The 23,851-nt window shown below is 40.7% G+C and overlaps 2 protein-coding genes across 9 annotated transcripts in view; one reads left to right on the top strand and one right to left on the bottom strand.

Moving 5' to 3' along the window:
- Window positions 1-32: 32 nt before the first annotated feature.
- LOC120449707 (3 beta-hydroxysteroid dehydrogenase/Delta 5-->4-isomerase) lies at window positions 33-3,361 on the top strand. Its single transcript, XM_039632324.2, has 4 exons — window positions 33-130; window positions 1,485-1,840; window positions 2,023-2,298; window positions 2,638-3,361. The coding sequence occupies exons 2-4, from the start codon at window positions 1,522-1,524 to the stop codon at window positions 3,237-3,239; spliced, it is 1,197 nt and encodes a 398-aa protein (XP_039488258.1). The 5' UTR covers window positions 33-130; window positions 1,485-1,521; the 3' UTR covers window positions 3,240-3,361.
- A 764-nt stretch (window positions 3,362-4,125) lies between these two features.
- LOC120447472 (RNA-binding protein Musashi homolog Rbp6) overlaps window positions 4,126-23,851 on the bottom strand; it is a 176,639-nt gene continuing 156,913 nt past the window's right edge. For 2 of the 8 annotated variants that reach the window (XM_039628865.2, XM_039628870.2), the window contains 7 exons: window positions 23,412-23,494; window positions 22,927-23,011; window positions 19,619-19,654; window positions 19,470-19,553; window positions 13,154-13,219; window positions 12,279-12,520; window positions 4,126-10,855 (listed from right to left, as the gene is read on the bottom strand). In XM_039628865.2, the coding sequence (XP_039484799.1) occupies window positions 10,814-10,855; window positions 12,279-12,520; window positions 13,154-13,219; window positions 19,470-19,553; window positions 19,619-19,654; window positions 22,927-23,011; window positions 23,412-23,494 (638 nt within the window). In that variant the 3' untranslated portion in view covers window positions 4,126-10,813. Of the gene's footprint in view, window positions 10,856-11,784; window positions 12,003-12,278; window positions 12,521-13,153; window positions 13,220-16,597; window positions 18,276-18,921; window positions 19,094-19,469; window positions 19,554-19,618; window positions 19,655-22,072; window positions 23,012-23,411; window positions 23,495-23,851 lie in introns of those variants that run through there. The other 6 variants (XM_039628863.2, XM_039628864.2, XR_005616053.2 and 3 more) reach the window with 5 other exon arrangements.

The raw sequence follows: 23,851 nt of genomic DNA, 5'->3' as shown, positions 1-23,851 counted from the left end.
GATAGCCAAGTAGCTTGGCAACGATCGTTTTGGTTTCGGTTTCGGCCAGTTTTGTTTATGGCCAACAAGCAGTTTCAAGTCAGCAGGCAAGCCCAAAGGTTTGTCCACAAAAAAGAGCCACCTTCTTCCGGTAAGCGGCGTTCCCTACTCATAAATATTACGACTTTCGGGCTTCTAGATGGACAAGTGCCATTGGTTGAGTGTTTGAGTGTTTCAAATGGCCAGGCCAAAATGCCAAAATCGAGTGTTGACGTGGAGATGTCGAAATAGACGCGGAAACCAGTTCGCCGTAATTGTTTTGATGCTGTGTTGTAATCTGTAAGCCCGCCCAGCCAAAAAAACATTAGCACATTGAGCCATGTATCTCTTTGTTGAGATTGCTGCCGTATCTTGTAAGTTGATGTTGCGGATGGCAATGTTGCTGCTGCAGATGTCGCTGTTGCAGATGTTGCTGCTGTCACCATTGGCATCTTATTTTCCTTGTGTTGTTTCTCGAGTCTGCTGAATGGCCTTAGTTGCTGGACGGGCTCTAATAAAATCACAAAGACAAAAGTTGACCGTGGCCAAGTAACACACTAAGGGGAAGTAGAAATCGAAAGCCATAGAGCGAGTATGCCAATGGGCTCAATCCTACTTAGTATACGAATTTTCTTCAGATTTCCTCTATTACCGAAACTAGTTGCATATCATATCTTCAATATCTTTGCCTAATTTTGCGGACAGCATTCAAACTCTCTTTATTTGAGTAATTATGAAGTTAACGACCATTTTTGGCACTCTAAAAATGCGAATGCCATTAATACGAACAGAAGGTCGCCTTGCATTAGAAGGTAAACGAAACTAATGAATTAATTAATAATGTTATTTTTTAACTCAGCTGTTAGGCGATAAAAGATAATTGTTACGAAAGTATAGCTTAGTTCGTTAATCTCACATATACAAAACGAATTTCAGTCGAATTAGATTTTGTCCTGATTTTGTGGCAAATTTTTTTTAAATAGGAAATCGTCTTTAGTTTTTTGGTTTTATTTTTTCTAAGGCGATTTTTAAAAATTAAGAACATGTTTTCTATGGTTGTAATAGCTTAATAATGGGTCCAACCAGACAAGACGACTTAAAGCCCATTTCAACAAGGTGAAAGCCAGCTTTTATTGCACTGAGTGTAAAAACAAATAATTCCAGTAATCAGGGGAATTTGGATTACACAAACTATGAATTATAAGTAAACATGCATATACATATATAGTAGCTATAGTAGCCGCCTTTATTAGTGCCGCGGAGCGTCACGTAAGCCGAGTATTTAAAAACGCGCCGAGTCACTCGGAAACCTGCTCTGCTGACCCTCGAAGAAGGTCGCCGGCTGGTGATGAGCCAGTTTATGTGTGATGTCCAAGTGGCCGGGCTCATTGGGCCGCCGACCATAAAAGCCACTCTCACGGAAACTCCACTTAAGCCAAGCTAATCTGCAGTCGGTCTCGTTGCAGTTAAACCAAAAACCAGTGCACTTTGACCCCGGACGCAATGGGCAACAAAAGCGGGGAAGTGCTGCTCGTAACCGGCGGCAGTGGATTTCTGGGTCAGCACCTCATCAAGCAATTGCTGGAGCGGAAGGAGGAGCTGGGCATCAAAGAGATCCGCTCACTGGATATAGTGCCCTACAAGAACAACATCGGCCATGAGGAGACCCCCCTACTGCGCACCTATGTGGCCGATATTGGGGGCGATCGGGAGGCACTCAGTCCCATCTTCAAGGGAGTGGACGGGGTCTTCCACTGCGCCGCCTCGGTGAAAATCGAGTATCCGCCCAATTACGAGGAACTGGAGCGCGTAAATGTGAACGGTGAGTGAGCGGATAAAGTACCTCATAAGATACGTAATTCCAGGCATCATTTCTTTTACTATAACGAGTTGAAATAAGCTATGATTTCAACTTAACTTCACCAGTTAAGCTGTTGGCTTCCGGACTTGCAGATTTCCAAGATATCCATCCTGATTAAGTGTATTATTTTTCCCTTTTTTTAGGCACCCTGGCCGTGGTGGACATGTGCATCCAGAACAACGTGAAGCGCCTGGTATACACCAGCTGCACATCCGTTTGCTTTGTGCCTTTCAAGGGCCGAAGTACCTTCTCGGCGATAATTAACTCAACGGAATCCAAGACAGACACTCCCACGCTGGACAGTTCCACTTTGTGGGAGCAGGATAATCAGTTCCTGATACCAGGGTACGCTTCCAGCAAGCTTAGGGCAGAGAACATAGTCCTCAACTCGAATGGAGCTCCCCTGCACAACCAGGAGGGTAAGTTTGCTTAAGCAGATACCTACAAGTTCTTGGTATCTTAGTCATAAGGTTTAATAAACGAATCAATTATTCGCCTTTCGAGTTGTAAGGTATAATAAACGATTCAATTATACGCCCAACTAAAGTTGAATAGGTTAATTTGCTAGCTATTAGCATATATTAGCTATAAGCATATATTAGCTATAAACCTGTAACTACCTTGTATTGGGTGGGATTTTAAATTATTATGTGGCTTATTCAACTTTGATTTACTTAAAGGCAATATTGTCGCATGATTAGTTCGACAGTTCATTAATAATTAATAGTTCATTTACTAACATTTGTATTCCCTTTCAGAATACCTGGCTACCAGCGCCATTCGTGCCCCCTTGACCTATGGCGAGTGTGACTCGCACTTCATCACGCAGATCTTCGACTTCCTTTCCTCTAGGGGATGGGTTTTCCCGAGGATTGCGGGCGTGGGAGGAAAGCAGCAGTTGGTCTACGCCGGGAATGTGGCCTGGGGACATATCTGCGCCTATAAGGCGCTCAAAGTGTCCGATAAGGCGGTGAATGGACTTCCCGTCTTTGTCACCGATGATACGGGCATCAATGATGTCTCCCGTTTCGTCCAGAAGATGGCGGTGCTGGGCGAGCGGTTCAAGGTGAAGACCAGCTGGTGGTACGTGCCGCACTTCCTGTTCTTCTTCCTGGCCTTCCTGCTGGAGGTGGTGGTGCGGGTGGCGTATCCCTACACCAAGTACCGCCTGCGGTACTCCCTGCGCGCCATCGCCTCCTACACGTCCTCGATGCTGATGTACAATCGCTTAAGAGCCTCCATCCACATGGACTACATGCCACTCTTCGATCCGGACGCGAGTGCCGAGCGGAGCGCGAAGTGGTATGCCACGTGGTGGGACCAACGGCAGCAGGCCAAGAAGCTCAAGAAGTCCAGCTGAGTGGGGCTAATCCCCTCGTATTGCGATAGTATACTTCTTGATATCCTGAGTGGATTTGTGTTTACTGCCCTCTCTGAATCCTGTAAATATCTTGTTAAATAAAATGGTTGTTGTTTGTATTACGAAGTCATGGTTTACTTTTGCAAAAGAAAATACGAAAGGAAGCCAGCTTTGATAAGTGGATGCCTACATACCCTTGCAGAAATTAAAAATAAAAAAAAAGTTATGTATACCGAATTTAAAAACTTGGTGATGAAAACCAACGGAACTATGATTTCTTTTATCTTATTTTCATTTAATTTCGTACTTATTCAATATGGCTATATGAAACATTTTGATCAAATTAAAAGCGAAATATGCTTTACTTATTATAGTCAACAAAGAAGCCATAATTTTGGATAACTGATCAATAGTCGATAAATGTGAGCATTCAATAATGCTTTCATAGCTCACCTGCCAAATACTTACGCCTTTAATGTTTACAGACTTTCCGGATAAAAAAAGCCCACATAAAGAAGCCCAGTAAAAAAACAACTGTCTTATGTTTTTGAACAATGTTCATATTGGTTTATTTATCATTATGAATTAATTTATTTATTTCTCAGTTATTTCATTATAATTTTTATTTTATATATATATATTTATATATATATATATATATTTGTTTGTCTTGGTTTTCGGTTCATCTTGTTTTTTTGTTGCTCTAGAGCGTTTCTTGCCGTTTGTTTTTTAAACTTATGTACCATTAGCTTAACTTAATATGCCATTATTTAATTTAATTTTTGTTTAAAATCATGTTTTAGTTCATTTTTGTTCTTCTGAATTCTTTGTTTGTTTTCCTCTTGTTTGTTCATTTTGGTTTAATATGCGGTTGCTGATCTCTGTTGTTGCTGCTGATTCTGCCCATTTCACTGCCGATCTTAACCTGATCGAGGGGATCGAAGTGGCCATCCACTTCCCCAAGAACCTCTTCTATACTTCGATCCTTCTATCCTCCCTGTACGTGGCACATTGTGAACAGAGTTTTAATTTGCTGCTAAAGCTGTTCGCACTTTTGTTGCATATACATATTGCGGGCTGACTGTGTGAATGTGAGTGGTTGTGAATGTGTATGGGTGAGGTGTGTATGTGTGGGTCTCTTAAAAACTTATGTAATTTCGTGTGTGTAAAGAGCAACAATTTGCTCTTTTGTCGTCCGTTAATAAATGTTGCACTTGCTTTTGTTGTTAAGGATGTTGCCATGTTGCAGTTGTTGATGGTTTTGTTGCTGTTACTGTTGCTGATGCTGTTGGTGGCCGCATAGTTCTGTTCTTTCGGTTCGAGGGTCCTTAAATATAATTGAATTTTTAACCACCAATATGCGTGTCGGCCTGGCTGTCTGTTTGCCCATCGAATGCTTAACATTATTGAATTTAACTATATGTTTATTTGTTGTTCTTGGTTATATAACTATGTATATATATGTATATATCATTTTGGGGTTTATTCTCATATATACGGGCTTATTTGCTGTCCTCAGAAATGTTCTTCGGTCTTTTGGGGGTTTTTTTTCCTCCTTTTAATACATATATCTTTCTGTATACATTTCGGATTTTCTTATTTCTTGTCTCGTTTTTATGCATTTTCTCGTAGTAAATATACAAATTCGTTACCGGATTTCTTTGTAGAAATGAAAAATTGTTTATTAAATTCTCGTTATGCCTCTATTTATGTGTATGTGTCTCTGACTTCGTCGCTTTGTTTTGCGGAATCTGGCGTTTAATTATTATGTTGTTACCTTGTATAGTTTGCTGTAAGTGTAGTACTGTACCAGTTGTTTATATTATGTTTATGCTTATGTACACACATTGGCCATTTCGCAACTCGCATCTAGCATCTATCATCTCGCATCCAACATTCATCATCAGGCCCATCCCATACCACCACCATCATACCCAATGTGTCCGTTTTGGAATCATGCGAACCCATCGCACCCAGCATCTGGCATTCATTCCGTCTGGTTTCATCTGTGTTACAGTATTCGCACTGAAAGTGGCCAGAGTTTTTGGCTCTGCGGCTTCGTAGACAGTAGTATGTATGTTTAATTGATTCTCGTTCTGCGCTCCTTAATTACTTTACTTACATAGTTAGAATACTTACAAACTGGTCGCCCTGCTATGGCGCATTTTATAAATGTATCTTCATCGTCTTGTTGTCTGTCTTGTAGTTGCATATTCATCTGCCGCCTGTTTTCTTCTCTAAAGATTCCTTTGACTTTTATGTGTATAAAGTATTAAAATGATTTCATCTTGCTTGGTTACGCATTTCTTGTAAATACAATTTTAACGCCACGCACGCCGTTTGTCTTGCCTCAATTATGTATTATTTGTTTTTGGTTTTTGGTTTTTGGTTTTCCTCATTTTCTTGTATATATTAATATATAATTTTCCATATAGTATAGTGTAAAATATATAAGAGATATTGTCAATATAGTAAAGGTGTTTTGTCAGCAGGAGTTCTGCCACTTCCAACTGACACATTCCTGGGGGGAATTTCTTACTTATAGCAAAAATAGTCAAGTGATCGTTCGTATGAAGGTTCTTTTGTATGTGATCTCCATCGTATATATGCGTGTGCCAGTGTCTGTGTCTTTGTCTGTAGCTGAGTGTGTTGGGTGTACATATATGGTTGTGTATGGGTGTGTGTCCTTTATGTGGGTGCTGTGGGGTGTATGTACACATGTCTATAAAAAAGAACCGAGGATAGAAATGTCTCGTGTGAGTAAAAGGATTGCTATCGTATAAAAGCACGTCAAAGTGTAGAAGGCCCACAAGTCGTAAATCGTGCCAGGCGCCCCATTGCGCCTCTCTCTGCGCTTCTCAAAAAGGCCAAGTGGGCGGCATGCCTTACTCATCTGTGTGGTTGTTCTTGGTTTTGGTTTTCGTTTTGGTAAACAGAAAGTTCATTCGTTTGTTAGCGCTAGGTATTAGTTAAATTGTATTTCATTATCGTAATCTTTATCGTAATTGTAATCGTATTTGTTGATGTTGTTGCTATACTCATACACATAATAAGAACTGATATGTTTGTAAGTCAATAATAAGAGAAAAACGGAAAGCAATTCGTATATGTATCTACGTAACTCCGCCTAAACCCAATCCTCATCATCATCATCGTCTTCTGGTGCTTCGCCAATTTAAAACTATTTTACATTACACTTTATGTCTTTTTGTGCCACGTGTTCATTTTCAACTTTTGGCTTTCTACCCGGCTTCGAACACCAATTGACTTTGTGACCGAAAGTTGCGTATAGCTTAAAGTATGGGGTACATTATTTTTAAAAAATCGTCACGGCATACTTTTTATACACACATTTATCCGTTCTCGATATAAAAAAGAGAGCTCACATGTCGAATCCTATAAATTGTTTTTCTTGTTCGTGTTATTAATATTTTTTGTTCAATTTAAAGCTTTTGCGCCTGCGCCGTCTACTGCTGCGACCTCATCCAATATTTTCTTCGCTCCGACGGCGCAGCAGTAAAAAAATAATGAAAAATGTTTTTTGTCTTCACTTGTCGCTTTTTTGGTTTTTTTTTGTTTTTGGTATTTAAAAAATGTTCTTGTTGCTTGTTGTTGTCTTTATGTCTCTGTGCTGCTGGTGTTGGAAATTCTCTAATTGACTGAAATTGATTTTGTTACAAGGACGCATTGCTTGTTGTTCCGGTATTCTTTAAGCAGAAGTTGATCCGGTATACCAATAGTTATGTATGTATGTATATGTCTGTGATCGGCTATAGCTTTCGCAGAAGATCCTTATAGAATATACAGCACTAACATACAAAACACAAACACAAACGGAAAGCCTAGAGTCGATCGATAGCGGGGAATGCTGGGGAAACTTCTAGGAAAGACTCAACATTACACCTAAAGCTGCATCGACTTACAACGAAATGGAACGAATTGGGATCCCGAGACTATCTCGGGGTCCTTCGTCCTTTGTCCTGCGTCTACCTACACCACAAATAATACGAGTACAAACGATTGCCGGCCCTATGATCGTGGACCATGGGCTCTAGTTAAAGAAGTGTAGCAATACAGGCTAAGCTGCCAGCGAAATGATTTCCTCAGACTCTGACTAAGACAGTCGAAGGTCGGCCTGGTGTTTCAGCTAGTCGCTTTCTTGAATTTATATATATATATCTGGTATGCATGTATATATATAATTAGGTGTAGGTGTATATATTTAATGTATATTTATATATTGGTGTATATTTTATGTATTCCTTTGCGGGATTTGTTCAATTTACGTCTGTCTCTGCCACTCTTGTTGTTGTTTTGAATTATTGCTTTTAGAACATGTCTTAAAAATATATTTATTTATATATTTATATATGCCTTAGAAGTAGGTTTAATATATATATATATATATTATGCAAATATAACATGTTTGCCATCGCTGCCCTCCGCCAGCCTCCCCCGTTTAAAAATATCTGCCCCGCAGGATAGAAGCTGCATTTGGAATTCGCCTCCAATGACCTGTGACCTGCTAAAGTAATCCTCGTCTCGTAGGTCCTCGTCTTCTGTCCAAAGTCCCGATATGCCAGACCGTCGAATGGTCTGATCTTTGTCTATCTAAAATTGAAGATTTCCGTCCTTAGCTTCGTTAGCTTTCTCTTAATTTGTTACCTCTTGTTTAGTTTTCTTTAGTTTTTGATTATTTATAAGTGTGATGCACATGGCAAAGTCGCAAGCCGCGATCTTTGGAAAATCTGAAATGATCGGCGTGGGGGGTGTAGTCAACACTTTAAACGTTTAATGTAGTTTATTATACACTGCAACTATTGCTTGTCCCTCTCTAATTATCGCATAGGTTCGGATTCTGTTCGGATTCGGTTCTTGGTTTCTGGTTTCTGTTTTCTGGTTTCGGTTACCGCGAATCCATCTACTACTCGTATATAGGTAATGTGTAAGTTTGTTGGTCCGAGACTCGACAAAAGTCCTGGAGAGCGTTGGTTTGACAATTTGGCAAAAAAGTTATGAAAGGAACATTTTCACTGTTTCGGCATTTGCTTTTGTTTCTTGTTTCACTGGCTTTCCACTGTTTGCTGTCTCTTGGCTTTTGTTTCAGTTGTGTGTGGTTTTTTCCTCTGGGTTTTACGTCGCCTAATGCAAAAAATCTCAGACAGACAAAAAGCGCAACGTATTGTTGTTCTGTCAATTATAGAATATTTTCTTCTCTCTGCTATTTTGGTTTTCTGACTTTTTTTTTGTTGTTTTTTGTTGTTTGCAATTATCCCCCACTTGCTGTGTGTAACAAATGTTGTTTACTTATCTAGCTGATAGGTTTTGTTTGGTTTGCTTTTCCAATAATTTAATACTCCATATAGTTGTATATAAATATATTTTTCTATTACGCCCCCGATTGCATCGTCGTCGTTATCGTCATAATCCTCAAATATGTCTAGTACATCCATCGTCCGGGCGATTTAGCCGGACGGAGCGACTAGAAAAAAATTAATTGCACATTGCGTGGCCTGCATTCATCATCTTCATCATCATCACCATCACCATCATCATCATCATAGTCATTGACATTTTCATTTTCATCATGGTTTTCATTTCCAACTTTCCACTAGCGTTTTTGTGGCGCATCTGTGATCCTTTTTACACGCTTGTTTACAGATATATTTAGTTAAGTGTTCAAACATTTGCAATTTTGCGCGTTTGTTTTATAAATATTTTATTTACTTAATCGTACTATATGTTGTATGTATAATAGTTCATTGTTATATTTGCATATGCTCTTACCAAGTAATTTGTTTAAGTGTTTCTTTTTGATTTATCCGTAAGATCTGTGTTATGTTCGTGTATTGTGTATTGGGTGTGTGTGTTTGTCGTGTATTTTGTATCTTGCATCATGTATCTCAAAAATTGTGTGTTTCTTATATATTTAGGGTGTTGCTTTTTGCGTTTTCATTGTTTTGGATACTCCATTGTGGTGTAGCAAATAAATTGATTTATGCCTCGAGCTACGGAATTTCACTCTCTCACTTCGCTTTCATTGTCATATTTAATGCTTTAACATATTTGTCTAACTATCCACTGATTAATTAGCATTATTTACCACTTTGCTTTCAATGTGAACACAAAAGTTATAGGTTGTTTTTCCTCTACTTTCCCCTGACTCGATTGAAATAATGAGAAAGAGAACTTCAACATAGTTAATAACAAATTGCCTTCGACTTTTGCTCACATTCGCTTTTGTTTCTTTGTTGTTTACTTTGGCCAATAAAGGATTTGTTGTACTTTAAAATAAATTCATAAATATAATTGTAAGCACAATTTTGATTTGATTCACCCCCAACCCAGTCGAGAAATCAGAACTAAACCCAAACGATTCTTAACATTTTCAAACTCTTACACCTCAGCTATCTCTCATCTTAAGTCGATTATCGTTGAAAGTACAATAACTTGTGGTTGGTTTCGCGTTTTTTGATTCAAGTAATTCCCTTTGTATATATTGCAGTTTACTTTATGTGTATAAGAGTGTATATTCTTGTATATATATAAGTATACATATATATATATATATATTTATCGGCTTTAACTTTAAAAGTTACAACTTAGATACGTTAAGAATAGCAATAATAATGGTAATAATAATTTGCCTTTAATAATACGCAATTAAATAATAACATTTTCGCTATTATTGCAACATTTTTGCTTCCTCCTGTTTTTCAACTCTATCGTTTTATTAGTAACCCCCTCGTACTTTTTTTGTGATTTCTTTTTTTTGGTTTTTGCTTTTTTGTTTGTTGGTTTCTCATTACTTAAAAGTGGTTACGCCCCTTTTGGCCTGGTTGTCATCCGTGGGCGATGGGCGGTGGGCATGGGCGTGTGGCGTTTTTTTGCTCGAGGGGGGTTGAGTCCTTTTTTTTGCTGTGCGAGCAGGGCCACGCCCACCCACCGCCACGGCCGCCCACCGCGATGGCACTCCACTCCAGTTGGACGCACAGTTTCCGTTTAATTTGCATTTTAAACGATTTTTGCTGCACACGTTGCATCTTTTGGGGCCGAGCGTTGTTCTTGCCGATGTTGTTGTTGTAGTAGTTGTTAAATTAAAATTAATTTTTGTTCTTTGTGTTCGCTCGTAGTTCGTCCTCATCACTTGCGTTTTTTTTTTACTTTTTTCCCATGCGTTATATGTATGTATATGTACGTATTTGTAATATACGTTAATTAATTAATTATAATATGTGTGTTTGGTTTATTGTTTGTTGCTCTTGCAGTTCTCTCGGTTTTTCTTGCATGTGGAAATACACAAATATGTAATATGTACTTTATTTGATTTATATTTATATATATGCAGGTATATATAACTTTAAATTACTTCTTTTTTGCGCTCTGTGGTTGCAGCACTGCAGTGTGTGTATGTGTGTGTGTGTGTCTGTGTCTGAGTGTGTGTGTGTGTGTCTGTCATTTGTTGCTAAAGTTGCTGTTGCATTTGTTGCTCCTGTTGCTGTTGTTGCTGCTGCTGTTGCTGCTGTTGTTGTTGTTGCTGTTGCTGTTGTCATTGCGGTTGTCGGCGCCACCTTTTAATGGTATCCATTTGTAAATGCCGCAGGAATTAGTGGTCCCTGTAAATAAACGTTTCGTGGAGAACAAAACGAGCAAACACCAAAAATTATTTAAATAAAATGCAATTTCTAGTTGCATAGCTACGCACACACATACAAGTATGTATTTATATAAGTATAGGTATATGGGTATTGATATATAGAAAGTAAACATTAAGAGGTATACATATATGTACTGAATAGAGATAGAAGTGGCAAATTGTCGGAAGAATAAAAATCGGAAGATTTGAAACTTTGCTTTCGATCGCAAAACAAATAAAGACATTTAAAAACTGTCACAATTTGCTGGCCAGGTTTGATATGAAGGAAAAACCGGTAGAATTATTTAATTTATGTTGAAATTAAGTTGCACCAACATGTTTTTATCTAAAATCAGGATTTTATTTTTAGTAATGAATGAAAAGCCATTTGGAAGTTTATTGTGCACGAAATTCATTAAATTCAAATTTATTTGCTCTTTTTTACTAATGCTGTTTTCGCAAAAATAGAGGAGCACTTAATTTGATTGTAGGTGGAAATTTATTAAATAAAATTGCATTTTTCCAGACACTCGCTGTGATTGTCAAGTCCTTTATCCTTTATCAAACCTCGCCGACAGCCATGGATAATAAATAAGTTTCGATATGATTTATTTTAGTTTTCAGCGAGGCATGGGAATATTGAAATATTGAAATATCGAAGTACGAAAATGTTCATATATAATACATATACGGTGTATACAATTTAAATAAATAATAATAGTTTAATTGAAACGGCCTAGAAAACTGTGCTTGTGACGTGCATACATATTTTTACGTTTATTTATTTTAGTTTTTTTTTTGTAAATTTTTGTTTGACTAGTTGTAGTTAAAAGAATTTGATTGTTAATAATTGAAATCGTTTAGTTGAAAAAAGAAGAGAACACGCTGTAGTTTTGTTGGTGTGCCTACCTTGTGCAACTGCGTTTGTTTTATACTCTTATTTCTTTTGTTTGCTTTCGTTTAGCTTTATTTTATTTGTATTTTTCATATATTTTTTCGATTTAAATATATATAATGGGTTTCTTTTACTTTTTGCATATCTTTTGTTTTGTTTTGTTCTCTTGCATTTATATTTTTGGGTTATCAGTCTTTTATATATTAGCCATCGCAAAGTTCAACGAATAAATCTGTACGAAATGAAAGAGAAATACATACAATATATAGAAGGATAACGCAATAGTTTAGCTCTACATCGGCAGTCTCTCCTTATCTCTACAATATGGGTTTCGTGTGAGTTAGTGTGTGTGTGAAGGATTCGGGATCGAATCTCTAAACGCGAGACTTGCGTCTCATGTGGGTGTTTCGTATCGCTGGCTTACTCTCTAGCTCTAAAACCCAAGTCCAGGGATCTGGCGATCCCGGAACTTGGTTCTGCTTGCCGCAGGACCAAAAGGACCACTCACCGGGCTGTAGTTCAACGGGGCGCGGCTGACGGCGATGGGGAAGCCGGACGGCTGCGGACTGGTGGCCTGCACGTAGCCCACATTGTCGGCGGCCGCCGAGCTGTACATGTCGATGGTGGGGCCAGGTGAGTTGGTGGAGGGGAATCCCTGCCGGGTGGCCGTGTTGGCGGCGGCGGCATGCGGCGATGCCGACGGTCCATAGCTGTGGGCAGCCGCAGCAGCCGCCTGATAGTTGTTCATCACTGCAATGAAAGGGATAAAAAAAGGACATTCGTCAAAATTGGAAACTTCTAAAGTACGGCTAAATTACTTAGGGAAATAGAGTATAAAATAACAAAGTGGTTAATTTAACAACAGCTATTCTAATGAATAAGAAAACGTATTCAATTACACACGTATTAGTTAGTTTACGTTAACAAAAAGTTTTAATGGGATTTATTTCAGCCAACAGTGCGGATGAGTAACGTGATTTCTTACAATCCTCATACGAAGTGTTGCCTTTTTTTAAAATGCAAAATGTTATAGTGCTATTAACAAATAATCACAGATTTAAAGTAAATATAAACTCAGCAACAGTTGGGTAAGCCCATTAAAACTAATAGATCATAAATGTTTGCCAAGTCAGAATGGCAAACTTTCACCATTCACTCATTCATAAATGATTGACGGACATTTGTTTATCTAGCTCATAGTATTGGCCACTAGCAAATAGTCACAGATTCTGACTTTTGATAGACTCATCCGTGCTTCCTCATGTTTGGTGAGTAACTATTAAAATGAACTGCTCTGCCACCCTGCCACCTGTAATCTCTGTTTTTCCGAGCGATTCTACCACCTGGAATGGACATGGAAATGGAAAAGGGGGGGTCACTCACCTGACAGCGCCTGGGTCAGCAGCGGTGTATTGTTGTTGGGTGTCAGCTGCCCATTGGTTAGATCAACTGTAAGTGGCAAAAGAGGGCGAGAGGGGTGTTATTAGTGGGGGCGGGCTGGCCAAGGCGGATCGTAAGTAACTAGTCGAGTAAAAGCCGGGCACATACATATAGGAGGTGCCCGCGCCACAAGAGTATACGAAAGTAATCAAGGCTGAGCTCTAAGGTAAATGGATGGGCTGGGTGAATGGGGGTACATGTGGGATTGGGAGCAGGGATCGAGTATATATATGATACATACATTATAGTGGGTATGGAGTGAGAGAGTATTCGAGTATGCGATTGTAATACATGTGGCTATAGCTCTGTTATATCGGTGTGCCGCCGTAGAAGCAAACAATCAAAAGCGAAAGTAAACAACTCTAACTAGTCCCAGAACAACTACGATGCCAAACGCAAACACAAAAGACGAACCAAAGAGCGAAAGGAAGTACATACGTATATAAAGTATAAATGGATGTGAGTTTCTGGGGGACTTTCAGGGCTTTTTAGGACGAGGAAGCGCTAACTGGAACGCAGGTTATGAAAACACAAAGTGCTTGGTTATTAAACGAGCTTTGGGCGTAGGATGTTGACGCTACAGTGACAAAACAAAGCCAAAGCCAAAGCCAAAGCCCAACTAAACCAAACCAAACCAAACCAATCCGAACCCATCCAAACTCAGTTACAACGCTTGGTTTGCCCACTGATGTGCACTTTCCTTTGGGCTCTGCTGCTGCCCGGATTTTCCCCTCCGTTTTTTTCCCCTTTTTTTGCCCGTTGTTATCATTGTTATCGTTTCGTTTTTTCTATTTTTTTCGTATATTTCCCATTTTTTTGCGGCTGCTCTCCCTTGTTATGGTCACAGCTGCAACAGCAAGTAAAAATACGCCAGCGCCAATATTGAAATGACAACAGAATGCGAATACGAATGCGAATGTGAATGTGAATGCGAATGAAGGCAAGCGAAAAAATGGGTAACTGGTTACTGGTAACGGGTTATGGCTGGGATCGGAATAGGGATATGGCGGGAATATCTGGGTCGTACGGGGGCAGGGAAACGTAGCAGTTGCATTTCCTGCGGAAACACAAAAATTGATGTAACGTAACGTGACGTAACGTAACGAAGCATGTCTCTGGCAGTCGTTCGCTTATTGTAGAGAAAAGCCACCCACAGCCACACGCACACGCACACCCACAACCCGTTTGCCACCCACTCAGCTCAACCCTTACGACCTTCGTCATCGCCGTTGTGCGTTTTATGGCGCCAATCAACTTTGGCTTACGTTTAGTTTACGTTTTTGTGCGAAATCTCGGTGCGCCATGTTGTTTTCATTAGTGTTGAGTCTGGGACTCACTATAATACAAAGAAGCGCCCGAAAAACCCCGGTTCCCCATAAAGAGCCAGTAAAAGCAGCAGCAGCAGCAGCAGCAGCAGTTGCAATAGCAATCGCAATCGCAGTGGCGGCAACGGTTGCCTTTGTAAATAAATAACTTATTTAGCCGGCGTTCCTTTTTTCGGGCTGCCATTGCCATTGCCATTGCATGAAATGCGTTTCCGCTGGAACTTGGGGAAGGTACACGATAGTGGAGTGGATTGGTTGTGGGTTTGTGGGAAAATTGCAATTGTCAGTCCTGCGGTTGCGGAAAAACAACTGCTACCAGCTGTCGACCTGGCAACCCTGTTACGGCCACAATAAAAGGTTAAATTGAGACATTTCAACAAACAAAATCGGTCAACAGAAGACATTTACATGATCACGATACTGCACAGTTTCAGATAAACTTCTGGTTCAGGGGTGAGGGGGGAGAACTTATATTAAAACTAGGGTATACATAAAAATGGGTACTTATATACGTATACGTGTGTGGGGTTATACATGTTCGATGGTTACAGCTGTTCGCTACTAATGAGTGTGTTACACGATACAGTTTTTGGTAAATTAAATGCTATTTCGAGCTACTTTTTCGTCCGACGCTTGAGCTAATTCGATATTGTTAGAGTTTGATGTGTGTTAAATTTGGTATAAAGCAAAGTTTCTCAAACAGAAGAACACTACACAGAAATATATGTTTGTATTCCAACTACGACTGGCGCCCAAAGTGGGGCATTCAGTTTACAATTTTGTGTGTATGTTTTTTTTTGCGGTCATTGCTAAAACTTTCTCTATCATCTAACAGTATACATACAGTTAATAATGTGGAAAATTGTTTGAATATAGAGCCAAAAACGGTTATAGGTTTAATATAACGATCAATACGTATATAAAAAGAGTATAATGCTTGTACGAATATGCATTGGAACAATAAGACGACCATTAGCTGACCTTGTTGACTGTTGACTTCGGAGTGTTTGAGCTGCTGTTCTTCTTATTTGCTTCCTGCTGCTGCTGTTGCTGTTGCTGCTGTTGTAGCCGCAATGTCCTTGCCAAGTTGCTGTCAGAATATTACGCATACGCCCCGATGGCCACTTTGTCATTCACTTGGCCCCGTCAATTCCACTCCCTTCGAATCGCTAATAACGCGAGCGATGGCAGCCAATGCCCCAAAAGGATAGACTTTTGCTTGGGTTTTTTGGTTTCGGCTTTGCATCCGCATTTATTTTATTTTTCGTTTTATTTTGCCTTAGTTTTGTGCATTTATTTAGTTAATAACTCGTTTTTTTTCATTTTCATTTCCATTTCGATCTCGTTTTCTTTTCTGCGCAAGCAAATGGTTTTCTTGTCTCGTTTGAAGCGTTTTCTTATAAATCACAGTATATACGTGTAGAATACATATTGGAATATGCGTGGGTGTGTGTGTGTGTGTTCGTGTCTGTGTGTTGCCATATAGGTTTTGTAAATAACTCGCAAGCGTTTGGTAATTGTCAATTTAAATAGTTGCCAAATACCTCGAAGCAGTTTTCGGGCATCCGGATGCCACAGCGACACAGCGTTTCGATAATTGCATTCAATTAACTAAGTAACAGCTTATCCAACTATATAGAGTTATTGACCGATCTTTTCGTAATAGGTTCGATAGTGTGTGTGAGTTTAAATAGCTAGGTGTGTGTGTGTGGGTGAAACTTACATGGAGAGGTCATTGAAAAATTGAATTTTCCATTAACTTAAGAGAGATTTGTTGTCTTTGATTTTTGGTTTTTCTTTTTGGTTTTTTTTTTTTTTGGCGCTGCTAAGTTGCTTTCGAAAATGGATGGACATTAATATTGTATTTTTCGTTATTGTACAAATCAAATCGATTCACGCTTCGTATAAAATGAATACTCAACTTAGCTTGTAAACGTCGTCGTATATTAAATATGTATATAAATATTCATGTATATAAGGTATAATATATATGTATGTATATAGTAATGTCTATATGTATTTAAATAGAAATGTCGAAAAATTTCGCTCGTTTTTTTTTTTGTTATTTTGGTTTGCCACTTTGGAATTCTTGCGATGCACCGATGAAGGAAGGAATTTATATAGTTTTGAATGCTTCAAGGCTTCAATTCGTATGTGGGCCAAATGCGGTTTGCTAATACATATGAAACGGAATAACACAGCTACGGATAATGGACAAATCTACTAATTAATGAACTTTAGCTATGGCAAAAATCTCTGCACGTTTGCTAATTATCTAAAAACTCATGGGACCACCGACAACGACGGAAGCAAAAGCAAAAACAAAAACCAACTGGAAATGGACATGGAAAGCGACATGGAAAGCGGTGTGGAGAAAGGAAAAATTGCATACATAATGTGCAGCAAATTAATTAAAGGATAATAATGGCACTACATGTGACAGGCCTGGTAAAATTTGTTGTTATCTAAATGTTTTTCCATGTGCACTCTGGCCATTCTTGTGGGGGTATCAACTAATTTATGCATACAGGGACTACAAATGAAATTTGCATTTAAATGCTACGGTAAAATAGTTTTATAAATAATAGATAGCGTCCCTGAAACGGGATACAAGCGGTCACAGGTCGGGGTGTAAAAAATCAGGAGATATATGGATTTGAGTGGGCGGATTTGGGGAGCGTATGAAGATCGAGTATAGTTCGCTATAGAGTTTCGTTATACAATAGTTGTGTCACACATCTAATTAGGGTTCTAGAGACATATGTATATTATAGTGTACGCATGTCTGTGAGTAATTGAGTGATTATGCCGGCCTAGATCTAAACGATTCTAAGTACTCGATTACATCCGATTACGGAACTGCTCTAGGATTGGTTAGTACGGTTAGTACGGGTGCTAGCTGCTCTATATGCGAGTATACGTAATTGTAGGTTTTATAAGTTGGGGATGCCTCTAGACACTACTGATACGGCTGCGGTAATTGGTTAACTGCTCCAATAATATATATGGGGAATACTTTTCGGGAGAGTCTAGTATGTAGGTTTCGTGTTTGATTGTGTGTTAGTCATATAGCTATGTATATAGACTGCAGCTCTAAGTGTGTGTATTTGTGTCGAAGTTACATTTTCTATGTAGTTCGTTTCAAATCTCTCGTGAGTTCTTTGCAAGTTGGCTCCACTCTGGAGTATGTCCGTGGCTTTAATAGTGGATTTTACTTTGGTTGTTGCAGTGTTTACCATTTACCGTAGATACAAGCTAATCTAACGCTCTGGATAGCATATCTCTTCCAGCAGCTGTTGGCATTGGAGTTAAATGGCTGTACCTACTTGTCACCTCGTACTCGAAAGATATATGTAGTTACTTGACACAGAAAAAGGGCGGCAATGAAAACGGAACTCTGCATCTCAAATTCTCATTTGCCATCTCATTCTTAATCTCAGACTTGTGCGATTAGATTCGATTCGCTTCGATACGATTCGGGTTAGTTCTCGCTTAGAAATTTATGTTGCCCAGAAACTGCGATTTGATGGCCGCGGATCGAGCCGTGAGCGCCGTGGCCAGCGGCAGGGTCAACGCCTGTTGGTGGTACGCCGACTGGGCGTGGCTTGGGGCGCCACCGGAGGGGGCGACACCTGTCGCCGCAACACCAGAGGCGGCGCCAGCGGGGCCACCTCTGCTGCGGCCCGGGGTAGCGCTACAAGCGGTACCATAACTTCTACCGATTCCGCAAATTGTCAAGCCTACAAAATCATACGAGATACAAGATAGATGAAGAGAGAGATAGAGAGAAAAGGGGCAAACAAAGAGGTACAGTCTGCACTAGGGACCAGATCTGTAAGACTATCGATACGGACTTACTATATGTATATATATTAAAGGATTGGTAAAAATGGATTTCATTTAAATAACAATTTTAGCATATTCAATTATGATGAGAATTATTGGAAGACGATAAAAATTGGTTATATAGAATATGTTGTCTAACCTATGACTAAATAATTATTTTTAACAGAAATGTTTCAAATCCATGTAAGGAAAAATATTCTAAGAAAAGAGAAGAAAGGACAAACATCAAGTGAACTAGAAAAGGTGTTCTATTGATTTGTTTGATAACAAATACTTAGATTTTTTCGATAACCGCCGTATCGATATTTTTACAGATCCAGCTTGGACGGGGGGTTTTATGGTGACAGGGAATCGATTCACATCAGCTATGTAGATGCCCTAGTAGCTAGTGTGTGGTCACAGTGTTTAATGGTGAGCAAATGTCAGACTCAAGGCCAAGCAGCGTCAAGGACATAAATTCTAGGGGGTTCTAGATGTATGGTGTAGTGGATTATGCTGTGAGTTTGCTCGATTCCTTCCGATCTTCAGCTATTTGTGCATTGATATGACGAACGCGTTGGTAATTTTAGTTTTAGGAGAACTGTGATTTATTTCATTTATGATTATGATATCTGAGTAATACTCGATAGATTATCAATGGGCTGGGGATCGTCCTACGCCATGTAGTCGCCAATTAGGATTCGATTCTCCGGCACTACGCCCATAACACTCGCTGCAAAAGCAAACACAAAGACAGAAGAGAAATAATAAAGAGGATAGAAACATGGAAGTTTGACTGTATCTGGTGGTGAATACATTAAGGACTAACGATACGTCAGTACTAGTTTGAATTAGTAATGCTTTTGATGGTTATCGGAATTACGCGAGGTCCTTCGTCATATCAAGCGGCACTGACTGCTGGGAACGGTGGGGTTTCAATGGGTTCTGTTCGGTTTTATTCACTGGGGATTCACACTCTCACTCACATACAAATGATCAACAGGGTCTGAGTACGAGTCTGTGTGCAGGCTTAGGTGAGTGTGTATACGCACAACTATAGTTGTGGATGCGGATGTGGTTGTGTCTATTTGGGCATGAGCCGCACTTACCAGTTGGATAGGGCAGTCCAAAACTGGGATAGCCCGAGTATCCGCGACCAGCGGCATAGGCAGCGTAGGCAGCTGCCGGAAAACCTAATCGGAAGTAAGAAAGAAAAAATACATTAAATTCTGGATCACTTTAATTGGGTATTTCTCACCTTCGGGCAATGTCCCCAGTCCCCACATGATGTTATCTAAGGGAGTCGCATGGAAAACAAGAGAGAGCACAGAAGAGAAAGGCATAAAACAGATAATTACTGACACTCACACGATTATATCATAGCTAATGAGTTCAAACAAAAGAGTATCGAGATTATATCAGGACTAATTGTTATAGAGTGTAAATATGAGCGACTGCTTTACTATACGTAATCGTAATGTGTACTTAGAGTTCTAGTTAAGTGTGAGTGGCAACTAAGGTACTGCCGCTATATACTAGTTATATATATGTTTGTTTCGAGTTCTAAGTAATGTTTTGGAGACTGCACTCGATTTTTGTTTCCAGTGCATAACTAGTGGGTGGAATAAATTCCGCGCCATCTCTGTTATTTTCTGCATTAACAGCCTTGATTTGAGCTATGTTTATATAGAGTTATATGTAGAGTTACATTTTTCGTTTACACAATTCTAAACACTTAATATATATGTACGCAGTTATGATCTAAGACATTTAGTATCTATGCTAGGATTATAAATTTGAATAATTTGGCTAAATATATATTTGGTAAACTCTTTAGCGGGGGCAATTCTAAGGCCTGCCGTTGTGCATTTCTACAAAAATGCTCCATATCTCCAGGCCATTGCCCCGCACCGCAACTAATTAATTAGGAAAACTTAGGAGAGAGATAATACAAATCTGAACTAAACACGGAAAACTATAAGTATGTGGGCTAGATAAACACTACAACTGAAGAGGAGAATATAGGAAGGTTGACAGCTATTAGATGTTAATTAAAAAATTTGCATTAATTTTGTTTTCGTTTCGGCCTGGAGTCACTTCCGTTGCGCATTCTGGCCACTTTCGCATCAATTTCTTGGCCATTTCTCCGCCCCTTCTGACCATCTGCATCACTTTCTCTGTCTCGTTCGTTCATCTTGGGCATCGAAGGACTCTGGTGACGGTACGCTTCCTGTTCATATATCATCCTTCCACTGTTGCAACTTACGCTAATGTTACACTGGATTTAACTAGAATCGAATTTGAGTTTGATTCGGATTTGAATTTGAATTGGAATTTGAGCGCTTAATGCGCTTATCGTAATGCAATAGATGTGTGTGTATGTGGTTATTTATGCATGTATAATAAATAGCTAGTTTCGAGTTTAGTCAAATATTAATGGCTATGGGCAAACAATATGTGTTTGTACGTAAGTACTCGAACTGGGAGACGGCGGGCATTCGGGGGAGTTGGCCATCAGCTGTCTGAGCCGTAATTTGCCTGGGCCCTGTAATTGGCCCGAATGCATTGCACATTGCACATAGCACATTGCACACTGCACATTGCACATTGCAGAGGGCACACTGCACACTTCACATCCATTATCCATGATCCATTTCGGAAAATTACACTCCGACAGCTGTCCGGCCGCTACGATTGCATCTGTCCAGTCCGGTCGCTCATCAATTTTTCATAACTAAACTTCGTTACACACATCGCATTTCTAATACTCGAGCGGCCTTCTTCGGCTGGCTTACTTAATTTGTTATCCAACTTAATCGCTAGTTCGATACATTCGCTAGGTTCGAAACCGAAGCCGCTCTAGGTAAATATGCCTTTAAAGAGCTATTGATATGAGTTTACGTATAGGTTGTTAAATAATGTTTGATATACAAGAGAATCCGTTTTGAAACATAAATGAGTGTCATTCCTATGGAGCTGATGACTTTTTTGCTGTTTAATTTGAAACATGGTTCGCTTTCGTTACATTCTTAAGTTCTAGAAAAGTCGGACAAGCCAGGTGTCTAAGACATATTACGATCGCCGTCTAAGGTCTAAGTGTATCGAGTGACTCGACAACATCTAAGCAGCTCTCTAGGACCTGCACTTAGCCTAGATATTAGTATGTATATGTACTTGTATATCTTAAGTAAGTCAAGTTCGCTTAAAATCTAAGGAAAGAAAACGAATGCGCCGCTATTTGAGTAATTTAGTTAAATAACGCATACGCCGCGTGGCCTAAACGCAGCTTAGACAGTCACAAAATATAAGTTACGATATATATATAGTACATATGGAATAAATAAGTACATGGCTAGTTGTAAGTTGTAAGTTGTAAGTGGTAAGAAGTACACGTAATCCTAGGCCTAGCCGCTTAACATATTTTTTGGACATTGAGACGGAATGAGAGTCATATATATAGGTGTAATCGAGTGTGTTCTGAGCGTGTCATGTGGGTGTGTTTGTTTTCGGGATTGGGGTTGCCAGTTTTGACTATCTTCGGATAGTGAAAGTTTCGAAAAAAGCTCTTAAGTAAGTAGCTGATTTAATAGGAATTAGCCTTGGAATACAGGCTGCTAAGCTTCAAAGTTCAATGGAACTATCAAGGTATTTTGATATTTTGGCATAGCTAGAAAGCATTCACTGCTTAGAGGTCTCACTGTGGCCTGGGCGGTCAGATTCCGGGCAGCTGGTACAGTGAGGCCGCCGCTGCCGCCGCCGAATTGGCGCCCGCCCCAATCTCCATGCCGCCCTGCATGGCCAGCAGCTCGCTGAGCGGATAGTGGGCGGCGGCCAGGGCGGCATTCTGCCGCAACTGAGCCTGCTGCAGCTGGGCGGCGGCGGCAGCGGCGGGCGCATTGGCAGCCGCCGCTTGAAGGGCGCCCAAGGCGGTGGCTGGTGCACGCAGACCGCTGCTGACCGCCGCTGCTGCCAAGAGCCGCTTGTAGCCAACGACGGCAGCGGCGTCGGCGTAGAGGGAATTGGCCAGGGCGGCGTTGCTCTGGCCCGCTGCGAACTGCAGCAGAGAGGGCGTGGCGGGCGGAGCGGTATTGGCGAGCGGCAGCAGACCAGGTGCGGCGCCAGCGGCAGCGGCCACCACTTGGGCCAGGCTCTGCTGTTGCTGCTGCTGCTGCTGCTGGGCGGCCACAACCTGTTGTTGTTGCTGCTGCTGCTGTTGCTGCTGGTGGTGTTGCTGCTGGGCGGCCACCACTGCCGCCGCCGAGAGGTGGGCGGGCAGGGGGTAGGGCGTGTAACGCAGCGAGCCCAGCAACTGGCTGTGGGAGTGGGTGTGCGGGTGGTGGGCGTGGCTGTGGCTGTGGGCGGGTGACTGTGGGTGTGTGTGGTGCAGCTGCTGGTGGTGCTGTTGCTGCTGTTGCTGATGTTGTTGCTGCTGCTGCTGCTGTTGCTGCTGGTGCTGCTGCAGCACGGACGCGGCAGCGGCTAAACTACTCGGCAGCAAGCCGGCGGCGGCGGCGGTCGTGGCCGCCGTCGAATGGGCGTGGCTGCTGCCCCAGACTACCAACTCACCGTATGCGGAACGCCCGGCAGCCCGCGTCTTGGCCAGATTGGCCGGCAGCATCACCTCCTTCGGCTGCGCCTTCTTGCACTCGACCTGAAAGGACATAAAATCAATGTAATCATAAATGCAACCCAAATGTAGCTATGATTTAAACTTTCTGGTCCGATTAAACTGGTAAAAATTCTAGACTTTATTTTAAACAAGAGCTTCCTTAGGAAGGTTTTCATTACGTGACTTAAGCAAACTGAAGTCTGAAACTTAATCCATTTCCGCAAATGCTTTAGATAAATACATCTTAGAAAAATACACTTTTACAACGTGCAGCTATGTGTATTATTTCACAGTTTGGCTGGCAGTTTCAGACTCAAACATTTAAATAAAATTCGCAAATTAATGACCGATTTGGGGCAGTATTTTACCCTCTATGACCAAATATAAACTAAGAGTCGAGTGAGTGGATGGCTAAGCCTTCAGACCGCCACGCTTCACTTACCATTTTGTTGTTTATCTCGTGGAAATGAATTTCGCAAACTTTGTCTACCACATCTTCGCTTTGAAATGTAACGAAGCCAAAACCTGCAAGAGAAAAGAGCCAAAGTGAGTGAGTGAGTGAGAGTGGGCAAAAAAGTTTAAGGGCTGCAAAAATTGAACGAAATATGCTTTTGTGCGAGCGAGCGGCTAAATAATTTACTCAAGTGTCGAGACCGAGACAGAGGCACAGTGTTCACCCCTCACCCTTGCCCACTGTGCTCCCTTTGCCCCCTTTGCCCCTTGGCCCCCTTGAAACCCTTAACCCCTGCCATTTCAGGATTGCTGTCCTCCGGCTGACCTCAATATGCATCCCCTGCAGGGCCTCAAGTGGCGGCTGGGCGAGTAATTCAAACACTGGCCGCTCCGAGTTTACATAATAAACTTTGGCCAGCGGACATAGCC

The sequence above is a fragment of the Drosophila santomea genome, chromosome 3L (assembly GCF_016746245.2).
Source record: "Drosophila santomea strain STO CAGO 1482 chromosome 3L, Prin_Dsan_1.1, whole genome shotgun sequence".
Taxonomy (NCBI): Eukaryota; Metazoa; Arthropoda; class Insecta; order Diptera; family Drosophilidae; genus Drosophila; species Drosophila santomea.
This window is presented reverse-complemented; position numbering and strand designations above follow the sequence as displayed.

What these genes read in the sequence shown, in the direction of transcription:
- LOC120449707 (XM_039632324.2), top strand. Translation starts at nt 1,522, where the DNA reads ATGGGCAACAAAAGCGGGGAAGTGCTGCTCGTAACCGGCGGCAGTGGA. An exon ending in GGAGCGCGTAAATGTGAACG is followed by an intron (nt 1,841 to 2,022) that starts GTGAGTGAGCGG and finishes CCCTTTTTTTAG; the next exon opens with GCACCCTGGCCGTGGTGGAC. An exon ending in TCCCCTGCACAACCAGGAGG is followed by an intron (nt 2,299 to 2,637) that starts GTAAGTTTGCTT and finishes ATTCCCTTTCAG; the next exon opens with AATACCTGGCTACCAGCGCC.